The sequence below is a fragment of the Oncorhynchus kisutch genome, linkage group LG19 (assembly GCF_002021735.2).
Source record: "Oncorhynchus kisutch isolate 150728-3 linkage group LG19, Okis_V2, whole genome shotgun sequence".
Lineage (NCBI taxonomy): Eukaryota > Metazoa > Chordata > Actinopteri > Salmoniformes > Salmonidae > Oncorhynchus > Oncorhynchus kisutch.
In genome coordinates this window covers 43700642-43713650 of record NC_034192.2, presented here as the reverse complement: position 1 = coordinate 43713650, position 13009 = coordinate 43700642, and the positions used below count along the sequence as shown (strand labels likewise).

The 13009-nt window shown below is 43.2% G+C and overlaps 1 protein-coding gene across 1 annotated transcript; it reads left to right on the top strand.

Moving 5' to 3' along the window:
- The first annotated feature begins 241 nt into the window (after positions 1 to 241).
- On the top strand, positions 242 to 8787 carry LOC109864811 (annexin A5-like). The gene is made up of 8 exons (XM_031797898.1): positions 242 to 348; positions 4905 to 4984; positions 5310 to 5360; positions 5971 to 6064; positions 6175 to 6270; positions 6507 to 6565; positions 6705 to 6827; positions 8264 to 8787. Exons 2-8 carry the CDS (start codon positions 4973 to 4975, stop codon positions 8321 to 8323), a joined length of 495 nt encoding a protein of 164 aa, XP_031653758.1. The 5' UTR covers positions 242 to 348; positions 4905 to 4972; the 3' UTR covers positions 8324 to 8787.
- The last annotated feature ends 4222 nt before the right edge of the window (positions 8788 to 13009 follow it).

Here is a 13009-nt window from a genome sequence, read left to right as displayed (position 1 = left end):
GATGTTATTTTATTAATGGACAGAATGTTTAAGTGACCCCAAACTTTTGAAAGGTAGTGTATATAGGGTGAATAGTGCACTAATTGAGAAGGTGAAGCAGCATATATCATGCATATATCATGCATATATCATGTACAGGCTTGTCTTTTTGAATCATTCAGACTGTTTAATGTCCACGTATACTCACTGGTTGTTACAGAATGGCCAGCCAGGTATTGAGTGGGCTTGTCTGAGGGTCTCTGATTGTTGTTCCCTAGGGGGTGGGGACGGATGACGACGTGCTGATTGAGATCCTGGCGTCTAGGACCTGCGCTCAGATTAAAGACATTGTCAAAGTCTACAAGAAAGGTAAGAGGTTAAATGTGTCATGACACATTCATAACATATCCCACTGGGCAAAAACTGGTTGAATTAACATTGTTTCCATATCATTTCAACAGAAAAATCTACGTGGTGGGTTTTAAAAGTCAAGGGAATTTCGTATTTTTAACCTGGGTGATATTTTTTGTTGATTTCACGTTGAATTTAAATCAAAACTAAACGTTCAACTGAAGTATGTGCCCAGTGGGATTCATTCAACCTCTACAAGAACGAGCTTAGTTTCCTCATATAAGAGCACAAGGCGAGACCGAGATGCTGACATGGGAGGCAGATGGTTTGAGTCTTTGATATTTATTACATCCAAAAGGAGTAGGCAAGAGAATGGTCGTGGACAGGCAACAGGTCAAAACCAGTTCAGAGTCCAGGAGGTACAGTGTGGCAGGCGGGGTCAAGGTCAGGGCAGGCAGAATGGTCATGCGGGAGGGTACAGAGTCCAGAAAACAGGCAATGGTCAAAACCGGGAGGACTAGCAAAAGAGAATAGAAAAGGCAGGAGCACGGGAAAACACGCTGGTTGACTTGGAACATAGAAGACGAACTGGCACAGAGAGACAGGAAACACAGGGATAAATACTCCAGGATTAACAAGCGACACCTGAAGTGGATGGAGACAATAACAAGGACAGGTGAAACTGATCCGGGTGTGACAGTACCCCCCCACCCCCCACCACCGCTTTCACCTTTCCAGGATCCATCTGGACATTACCCTCAGTGATGACATATCCCAGAAAGGGGATTGTAGAGCGGTGGAAGCGGTGGAACACTTCTCGGCTTTCTGGAACAATTGGTTCTCCAGGAGGTGCTGAAGGATCTGCCTGACATGAAGAACATGTTCTTGGGCCTACCGGGAAAAAAACAGGATGTCGTCAAGGTAGACGAACACAAAACGGTTGAGCATGTCCCGGATCACATCATTTACCAAAGCCTGGAAGACAGTGGGGGCGTTGGTGAGACCAAACAGCATGACCTGGTACTCATAATGTCCGCTGGCTGTGTTGAAGACTGTTTTTCACTCATCCCCTTCGCGTATCCGAACCAGGTGGTTGGCATTCCGAAGGTCCAGCTTGGAAAAAATGGTGGCCCCGTGGAGAGGTTGAAAAGAAGAGGAGAGGAGTGGTAGGGGGTACCAATTTCTAACCGTAATGTCATTCAGTCCCCGGTAGTCAATGCACCAAGAAAGACCCTGCGCCGGTAGGAGATGCAGACGGACGGACAGGCCCCGGTAGCCAGAGACTCCTCTATGTACTCCTCCATAGCCTTGGTCTCTGGCCCAGATAGAGAACATAGCCGACCTGCATTTATTGTAGCTGGGGATTTTAACAAAGCTAATTTGAGAACAAGGCTACCTAAATTCTATCAGCATACCGTTTGTAGTACACGAGCGAGTAATACTCTCAACCATTGCTACTCTAACGTCCGCAATGGATACAAGGCCCTCCCCCGCCCTCCTTTTGGAAAATCTGACCGTGACTCAATCTTGTTGCTCCCCTTCTATAGGCAGAAACTAAAACAGGAAGTGCCCGTGCTTAGGTCTATCCAACACTGGTCTGACCAATCGGATTCCACGCTTCACGATTGCTTCGATTACGTGGACTGGAATATGTTCCGGGTAGCCTCAGACAATAACAATTGACGTATACGCTGACTCGGTGAGCGAGTTTATAAGGAAGAGTATAGGATATGTTGTACCCACTGTGACAATTAAAACTTTCCCTAACCAGGAAACCGTGGATTGATGCCAGCATGCGCGCAAAACTGAATGCACGTACCACCACATTTAATCATGGCAAGGCGACTGGAAACATGGCTGAATACAAACAGTGTAGTTATTCTCTCCGTAAGGCAAACAAGCAAAGTGTCAGTATAGAGTCAAAGTGGAGTCACAATACAAAGGCTCAAACATGAGACGTATGTGGTAGGGTCTACAAACAATCCCGGATTACAAAAAGAAAACCAGCCCCGTCGCGGACATCGACGTCTTGCTTCCAGAAAAATTAAACAAGTTCTTTGCGCTCTTTGAGGACAATACAGTGCCACTGACGTGGCCTGCTACCAAAGACGGTGGGCTCTCCTTCTCCATGGCCGACGTGAGTAAAACATTTAAACGTGTTAACGCTCGCAAGGCTGCCTGCCCATGCGGCATCCCTAGCCGCGTCCCCAGAACATGCGCAGACCAGCTGGCTGGTGTGTTTACGGACATATTCAATCTCTCCCTATCCCAGTCTGCTGTCCCCACATGCTTCAAGATGGCCACCATTGTTCATGTACCCAATAATGAAAAAGTAACTGAACTAAATGACTATCGTCCTGTAGCACTCACTGTCATCATGAAGTGCTTTGAGAGACGAGTCAATGATCATATCACATTCACCCTACCTGTCACCCTAAACCCACTTCAATTTGCTTACCGCTGATGCAATCGCCATCACACTGCACACTGCCCTATCCCATCAGCTCAACATTCAACACCATAATACCCTCCAAACTCATCATTAAGCTTGAGACCTTGGGACCCGACCCCGCCCTGTGCAACTGGGTCCTGGACTTCCTGACTGACCGCCCCCAAGTTCAAAACTGGGGCCCCACAAGGGTGCGTTCTCAGCCCCCTCCTGTACTCCCTGTTCACCCACAACTGCGTGGCCATGCACACATCCAATTCAATCATTAAGTTTGCAGACTACACTACAGTGGTAGGCTTGATTACCAACAACGATGAGATTTGGACCCAGGTGCACTCCCTCGGAGTGTGGTGTCAGGAAAATAACCTCTCATTCAATGTCAGCAAAACAAAAGAGATGATTGTGGACTTCTGGAAACAGCAATGGGAGCACCCCACTATCCACATCGACAGGACAGCAGTGGAGAAGGTGGAAAGTTTTAAGTTCCTCGGTGTACATATCACAGACAGAAATAGTCCACGCACACAGACAGTGTGGTGAAGAAGGCGCAACAGCGCACTTGTCACTGAAAACCTTCACTAACTTTTACAGGTGCACAATTGAGAGAATCCTGTTGGGCTGTTTCACCGCTTGGTACGGCAACTACACCACCCACAACTGCAAGACTGTCCAGAGGGTGGTGTGGTCTGCACAACACATCACCAGCGGCATACTACCTGCCCTCCAGGACACCTACAACACCCGGTGTCACAGGAAGGCAAAAAAAGATCATCAAGGACAATAAACACCCGAGACATTGCCTGTTCACCCCGCTTCCATTCTGAAGGGGAGGTCAGTACAGGTGCATCAAAGCTGGGACAGAGAGATAGACACTGTTTTTCAATCTCAAGGCCACGAGATTGTTAAACAGCCACCACTAACACAGAGAGGTGACTGCCTACCTACAGACTTGATATCATTGGCCACTTTAATAAATGGAACACTAGTCACATTAATAATGCCACTTTAAGAATGTTTACATATCTCACATTACTCATCTCATATGTATATACTGTATACTGTATCCTTCACTATCTATTCTTTACTATCTATTGCATCTTAGCCGTTCTGTCACTGCTCATCCATATATTTTATACTTATATATTATTATCCCATTCCTTTACTAGATTGTGTGTATTAGGTTTTGTTGTGGAATTCATTAGATAATAGGTTTTGTTGTGGAATTGTTAGATATTACCTGTTAGACACTGTCGGATCTAGAAGCATAAGCATTTCGCTACACTCGCAATGGCATCTGCTAACCATGTGTCTGTGACCAATAAAATGTGATTTTGATTTGAATGCAATATGGCCACTGGTTCCACATATTGTGGAACCTTGCTTTGAATCTGAATGTCTGTTTGTTGCACTCATTCGTATTCTAGATGTTTCTCTCGCTGGGCTATGAGAGCAGTCTGATACCTTGCTTCAAACCAATAGTATTGAAGGATGAAGGAAAGTTATATGGCCTTGGTCTAGGATAGACAGGATTACCATGCATTGTTGACCACCAATGTAACCCAATGGTAGTTATGTGCTCACCCCTGACTAGTTTCATACATTTGTTCACTCTGAACTATGCCTCTTAATTTAGAGCTGTACAATCAAACATTCTTCCCGCAGGGCATCCCGTCAAAATGTGTTCACCTCACTGCATATCAACCCCTAGAACTTAAAATAAACACTATATCAACTGCATCAAGTACCCAGTCTATTTTCAAGAGTACGTTCCTAGTCCTGCATCTTCAGCCAATGGACACAGCAACGGTCTAGCACAACAGCCTGGTCCCAGATCTGTTTGTGCTGCCTCCTATGGTCATTGTCACGCCATTGTCACAGCACAAACAGATTTGAACCAGGCTAATGGCACAATAGGCCAAGGATTAGAGCCACCCTGGCCATCTGAGATGGACACCGGAGAAGGCGGATCCATCCGTTACCCTGCTAATCAAATCTCCCTGGCGGAGACCTTCAGCTAAACAGAGCACGTCCAACCTGGGTCGATTGCTGCCATTAGCAACCATTGTCAGATATAAGTGTAAACAATTTTCTGCCTTTCCCTTCTCCCTCTTCTCGTCTTTCTCAGAGTGCGGTGGGAAGCTGGAGAAAGATATCACCGGTGACACCTCGGGCAACTTCCAAAAGCTTCTAATAATGCTTCTGCAGGTAAACGAAGAGAGAAGGAGGGATAAGAGAGATACAGTATTCCCTTTCTGATAATGGGAGTGCTTTGGTGATGTCCTTATAAAGTCATGGGTGGTTCACGAAAGGTGAGGATGGAGTGAGAAGGAATGAAGAGGGAAGGGTACGTACAGTAAGAATATCATTGTCCTCTGGGTCTTGTTAACTTAACCCACCAGGTTGCCAGGTTGAGAGGGACTCAGCAAAGATTAGGTCATGAAGGGTAGACATCACTCTACTCCCATGATGCATTAACCTTTTCCCCTCTGTTCTTTTTTCTTCCCCTTTGCTCCTCTGTTCTTTTGTGTAGAGGAGTAATGATGAAGGGGTGGATGACAACAGGATTGAGAAAGATGCAATGGTAACAGAACCCAATGAGTGGGTGGATGATCGCTAAGTGCTACGCTATAGGGCAAGACATAATTACATTTTGTCTTCAGTGCTCAAATGTTAACATGCTCAGGATATGGCTCCAAACCATTACCATACAGTAGGCCTAAAGGACAAAGCAAGCTTCAAGTGTATCATAGTGCTCGCTGATAAATGATCAATATTAAAAATGGATTTAGTACATTTTCTTCCTGGAATGGAAAATCTCATGGATTTAAAAGCAAAAAAAATGTTTTAGTTTTTTTTCATACTTGGATCAACATTGTAGGCTACAGTACATTTAATGATTATACACATGCATATATAATACAGGTCCTTTGACATCCACTTCATTGAGCATGGCCTTATCATATTCAGTGAAGCCAGTGACTAAACTAGAATATTTGCATTTCTTCATAGATCATTGATCAAGCTATGTTATACTGCAACTAGTGAAGGTTGTGTTAAACAGTTGATAGTATAAGACATTCTGAACACCAAAGACAGGATTTGAGGCAAACACCTGCATACCACAATTGTAATAACATTGCTCAGTGTGCTATAATAAACTGTTATCAGTGGGGTACTTGTGTGTGTTTCAGGAACTGATTGCTGCTGGCAAGGGGAAGGTTGGCACAGACGAAGAGAAATTCATCAACATCCTGGGCAATAGGAGCCATGAACACCTTCGACTAGGTGTGTGTGTGCCATTTTGTTCAATCATTAAAACAGAATTGCATTCTGCACTTTTATTATAACATCAAATGACATCAAATTCTCATATGTATCTTGTTTTTCATTGCAAGTGTTTGACGCCTACAAGAAGGTGTCTGGCAATGATATTGAGGACAGCATTGAGGGCGCGACTACTGGAAACCTGGAGAACTTAATGCTGGCAGTTGGTAAGACTCTACAATGTGTAACAACAGTACAAGTAACAACAGTAAAGTTTTTTTTAAATAGAAAAAAATATACAAAACTAAAATGTAACACAATTAAAGAATGACATTTCTGTATTGCATTTTGACAAGTCAAACCTAAACCACCTATCAGTCAATACATCTTGTACATGTTCCATAAATGCTTTATATTGAAACATGAATTAATCATTTGGGAATGTCATCTTTCCTTTCCGTAGTGAAGTGTGCTAAGAGTGTCCCAGCCTACTTTGCAGAGTCCCTCTACAGGTCTATGAGGGTATGGTCTTTGTGTTGTCATCTATTATCCCATGGAGGATTTACCAGAAAGTTTCAATTACCAACGCATGTCTCCAAAAAGGCTTTAAGAGGTTTGGTTTAGGTATTTGTAATTGTGATGTCTATTGTTTCTTTGTTAGCGTGCTGGCACTGATGACCAGACTCTGATGAGAATCATGGTGTCCAGGGGTGAGACAGACATGCTGGACATCAGAGCCTGCTTTAAGAAGATGTATGGGGCCTCTCTTTACACCACCATCCAGGTACAGTGGGCTAGTCTCTCCTCTATCCAGTCTGGTACAATAGGCTAGTCTCCCTTTTAACTATTCAGGCACAATGGTCTAGTCTCTCCCCTAACTGGTTGCATATAAATTAGTTTTCATGTACAGTGGACTAGTCTCTCCTCTAACCAGGTACAGTGCACTAGTCTCATCTTCACCACCTAACAACTAACCCTAATAATCTACTTCTATACTCAGCTACCACCTATCAAATGACACTAGAGAGTAGTGGAGGCTTCTGAGGGGACTACGCTCATAATAATTGCTGAAGTGGAGTCAATGGAGTGGGATCAACCACATTAAAGACATGGTGTCCATGTGAGCCGTGCTCCCCTCAGCAGCCTCCACTGATAGAGAGTCGTTAGATAGATTTGTGTCGCAGCCAATACACTGGGAAATCACCTGAGTGACACGCTGTTACTCTCCTGAGTCTCCTACTAGGTTTTTAGCTCATCAGTATCTGGATAGGAAGAATAAAATACCTGGTTTCAGCCCTGTTAACATAGGAGATGACGATACCGCACTATAGGCAGAATGATGAGGGCGTACTAGAGACTGGTGTAGTGCCAAATGGATAGGACCAGTACAAACATGCAACCTCCTGTCATGCATCCTTATTTCCAACCCCGCCATCTACAGCATACATCATCCTTTACTAACACTGTATTATTCATGACTCAGCATAACATGCTGTCTGACTTGGAAGTAATGAGCAGCCTTTCTCTCTGACTTGGTAGTAATGAGCAGCCTTCCTCTCTGACTTGGTAGTAATGAGCAGCCTTCCTCTCTGACTTGGTAGTAATGAGCAGCCTTCCTCTCTGACTTGGAAGTAATGAGCAGCCTTTCTCTCTGACTTGGTAGTAATGAGCAGCCTTCCTCTCTCACTTGGTAGTAATGAGCAGCCTTCCTCTCTGACTTGGTAGTAATGAGCAGCCTTCCTCTCTGACTTGGTAGTAATGAGCAGCCTTTCTCTCTGACTTGGTAGTAATGAGCAGCCTTCCTCTCTGACTTGTTAGTAATGAGCAGCCTTCCTCTCTGACTTGGTAATAATGAGCAGCCTTCCTCTCTGACTTGGTAGTAATGAGCAGCCTTCCTCTCTGACTTGGTAGTAATGAGCAGCCTTCCTCTCTGACTTGCGTCAGGTTGACATTGTGCGGTATGACGGTCCATTTGTACAACTGATGTAGATATTTGTTTACACCGCCATTGTGAAGACACTGCGCAATGGTTTTGTAAACCTTTTTCTTTTGCAGACTAACTCTCTGTTGTATCACACAAATATATGTCAGATGTGTTGTACATCAGCTGTACAACCTGAGTAATACAAGACCTATGTAATCCATCGGCTGATTATCTGCTTGGTAGCGCTGACAACACCTTTAATGCCAGTTTGTGGTTATTCGTTTACTTATTCCCAGGAGGACACCACTGGGGACTACGGAAAGGCCCTGCTCTATCTTTGTGGAGGAAATGACTGAGGACTTTTTGATGATGTGGTACTGTATGATGATGCGTGATGGCGCCACAATGAGCTACACCTGATACTCTGTCCGTCAATTATAATTCATTAACGTTAGATTTGATCTTCTGTTCGACGATTGGCTTAAGTTACCACTTCATTGTACTGGCTATGTATCTTGATTGTCCACATTCAACACATACTGAACTCAACACTGTGTGCCCTCTTTTCTCCCATATTGTTCAAATATTCCTTTATTTGACTCTTATGGTCATGTGAAGCAAACTATGTTTTGTTTTGGTTGTTTTTTGTCTAATTTCAAGGAATGATGTGAGTAATATTGCTATATCCATTTGTTTTTGTTATTTTCTTTGTTACCTAAATCAACACGCTATCTTATTCTATCTTGATTAATGCCTTTATGTGTCTGTGAGTTCGAAGTATAAAGTTGCTGTTCAATTATTAAAATGTTCATGTCTACTATTATGTGTCACTCATTAATAACATATGAAGTTGTGAATTGCAATAGGAGTGGGCTGATAAAGGTATCAGTCACCTCTAAGATGAGTAGATCTACATGACATAGTAACTCATGTCATATCTAATAGGCCAAGTTTAGTCTGTAGTTTACAGGTCATCCAATTGAATGGCCGTGGAGTCTTTAGTGACGTTGATATTCTACCACTAGATGGGAGAAACAGCCAAAACAAGCAGGGAGTTCATATCTAGTGGACTTCCCTATTGACACCACAGTAGTTGTAGCATGCACAGTTGTTAAGTTGTAACATGTAGTGTAGTTATGTTGTAACATGTACTGTAGTTAGGTTGTAACATGTACTGTAGTTAGGTTGTAACATCTACTGAAGTTAGGTTGTAACATGTACTGTAGTTAGGTTGTAACATCTACTGAAGTTAGGTTGTAACATGTACTGTAGGTAAGTTGTAACACTTAGGTCTGTTGTAAAATGTACTGTACTTATATTGTAACATTTACTGTAGTTAGTTTCTAACATGCAGTTAGGTTGTAACATGTATTGTAGTTATGTTGTTGTAACATGTACTGCAGTCAGGTTGTAACATGTAGGTCTGTTGTAAAGTGTACTGTACTTATATTATAACATGTAGTTAGGTTGTAACATTGTCTGAGGTTGTAACATACTATAAATCAAATCAAATCAAATTTATTTATATAGCCCTTCGTACATCAGCTGATATCTCAAAGTGCTGTACAGAAACCCAGCCTAAAACCCCAAACAGCAAGCAATGCAGGTGTAGAAGCACGGTGGCTAGGAAAAACTCCCTAGAAAGGCCAATACCTAGGAAGAAACCTAGAGAGGAACCAGGCTATGTGGGGTGGCCAGTCCTCTTCTGGCTGTGCCGGGTGGAGATTATAACAGAACATGGCCAAGATGTTCAAATGTTCATAAATGACCAGCATGGTCGAATAATAATAAGGCAGAACAGTTGAAACTGGAGCAGCAGCACAGTCAGGTGGAAGTTGAAACTGGAGCAGCAGCATGGCCAGGTGGACTGGGGACAGCAAGGAGTCATCATGTCAGGTAGTCCTGGGGCATGGTCCTAGGGCTCAGGTCCTCCGAGAGAGAGAAGGAGAAAGAAGGAGAAAGAGAGAAGGAGAGAATTAGAGAACGCACACTTAGATTCACACAGGACACCGAATAGGACAGGAGAAGTACTCCAGATATAACAAACTGACCCCAGCCCCCCGACACATAAACTACTGCAGCATAAATACTGGAGGCTGAGACAGGAGGGGTCAGGAGACACTGTGGCCCCATCCGAGGACACCCCCGGACAGGGCCAAACAGGAAGGATATAACCCCACCCACTTTGCCAAAGCACAGCCCCCACACCACTAGAGGGATATCTTCAACCACCAACTTACCATCCTGAGACAAGGCTGAGTATAGCCCACAAAGATCTCCGCCACGGCACAACCCAAGGGGGGGGCGCCAACCCAGACAGGATGACCACAACAGTGAATCAACCCACTCAGGTGACGCACCCCCTCCAGGGACGGCATGAGAGAGCCCCAGCAAGCCAGTGACTCAGCCCCTGTAATAGGGTTAGAGGCAGAGAATCCCAGTGGAAAGAGGGGAACCGGCCAGGCAGAGACAGCAAGGGCGGTTCGTTGCTCCAGAGCCTTTCCGTTCACCTTCCCACTCCTGGGCCAGACTACACTCAATCATATGACCCACTGAAGAGATGAGTCTTCAGTAAAGACTTAAAGGTTGAGACCGAGTTTGCGTCTCTGACATGGGTAGGCAGACCGTTCCATAAAAATGGAGCTCTATAGGAGAAAGCCCTGCCTCCAGCTGTTTGCTTAGAAATTCTAGGGACAATTAGGAGGCCTGCGTCTTGTGACCGTAGCGTACGTATAGGTATGTACGGCAGGACCAAATCAGAGAGATAGGTAGGAGCAAGCCCAAGTAATGCTTTGTAGGTTAGCAGTAAAACCTTGAAATCAGCCCTTGCTTTGACAGGAAGCCAGTGTAGAGAGGCTAGCACTGGAGTAATATGATCAAATTTTTGGGTTCTAGTCAGGATTCTAGCAGCCGTATTTAGCACTAACTGAAGTTTATTTAGTGCTTTATCCGGGTAGCCGGAAAATAGAGCATTGCAGTAGTCTAACCTAGAAGTGACAAAAGCATGGATTAATTTTTCTGCATCATTTTTGGACAGAAAGTTTCTGATTTTTGCAATGTTACGTAGATGGAAAAAAGCTGTCCTTGAAATGGTCTTGATATGTTCTTCAAAAGAGAGATCAGGGTCCAGAGTAACGCCGAGGTCCTTCACAGTTTTATTTGAGACGACTGTACAACCATTAAGATTAATTGTCAGATTCAACAGAAGATCTCTTTGTTTCTTGGGACCTAGAACAAGCATCTCTGTTTTGTCCGAGTTTAATAGTAGAAAGTTTGCAGCCATCCACTTCCTTATGTCTGAAACACATGCTTCTAGCGAGGGCAATTTTGGGGCTTCACCATGTTTCATTGAAATGTACAGCTGTGTGTCATCCGCATAGCAGTGAAAGTTTACATTATGTTTTCGAATAACATCCCCAAGAGGTAAAATATATAGTGAAAACAATAGTGGTCCTAAAACGGAACCTTGAGGAACACCGAAATTTACAGTTGATTTGTCAGAGGACAAACCATTCACAGAGACAAACTGATATCTTTCCGACAGATAAGATCTAAACCAGGCCAGAACATGTCCGTGTAGACCAATTTGGGTTTCCAATCTCTCCAAAAGAATGTGGTGATCGATGGTATCAAAATCAGCACTAAGGTCTAGGAGCACGAGGACAGATGCAGAGCCTCGGTCCGATGCCATTAAAATGTCATTTACCACCTTCACAAGTGCCGTCTCAGTGCTATGATGGGGTCTAAAACCAGACTGAAGCATTTCGTATACATTGTTTGTCTTCAGGAAGGCAGTGAGTTGCTGCGCAACAGCCTTCTCTAAAATTTTTGAGAGGAATGGAAGATTCGATATAGGCCGATAGTTTTTTATATTTTCTGGGTCATGGTTTGGCTTTTTCAAGAGAGGCTTTATTACTGCCACTTTTAGTGAGTTTGGTACACATCCGGTGGATAGAGAGCCGTTTATTATGTTCAACATAGGAGGGCCAAGCACAGGAAGCAGCTCTTTCAGTAGTTTAGTTGGAATAGGGTCCAGTATGCAGCTTGAAGGTTTAGAGGCCATGATTATTTTCATCATTGTGTCAAGAGATATAGTACTAAAACACTTGAGCGTCTCTCTTGATCCTAGGTCCTGGAAGAGTTGTGCAGACTCAGGACAACTGAGGTTTGGAGGAATACGCAGGTTTAAAGAGGAGTCCGTAATTTGCTTTCTAATAATCATAATCTTTTCCTCAAAGAAGTTCATGAATTTATCACTGCTAAAGTGAAAGTCATCCTCTCTTGGGGAATGCTGCTTTTTTGTTAGCTTTGCGACAGTATTAAAAAGGAATAGTTAGGTTGTAACATGTACTGAGGTTGTAACGTATACTGTAGTTAGGTTGTAACATGTACTGAGGTTGTAATGTATACTGTAGTTAGGTTGCAACATGTGCTGAGGTTGTAATGTATACTGTAGTTAGGTTGTAACATGAAGTTAGGTTGTAATGTATACTGTAGTTAGGTTGTAACATGTACTGAGGTTGTAACATATTCTGTAGTTAGGTTGTAACATGTACTGAGGTTGTAACGTATACTGTAGTTAGGTAGCAACATGTACTGAGGTTGTAATGTATACTGTAGTTAGGTTGTAACATGTAGTGAGGTTGTAACATGTACTATAGTTAGGTTGTAACATGTACTGTAGTTAGGTTGTAACATGTACTGTAGTTAGGTTGTCACATGTTAGGTTGTAACATGTATTGTAGTTAGGTTGAAATATGTAGTAAGCTTGTAACATGTAGTTACATTGTAGCATGTACTGTAGTTAGTTAGTACCATGTAGTTACGTTGTAGCATTACTGTAGTTAGGTTGTAACATGTAGTTATGGTTGTAACATGTACTGAGGTTGTAACATATACTGTAGTTAGGTTTTAAAATGTAGTTACATTGTAACATGTACTGTAGTTACATTGTAACATGCACTGTAGTTACATTGTAACATGCACTGCAGTTACATTGTAACATGCACTGTAGTTATGTTGTAACATGTAATTTAGTTATG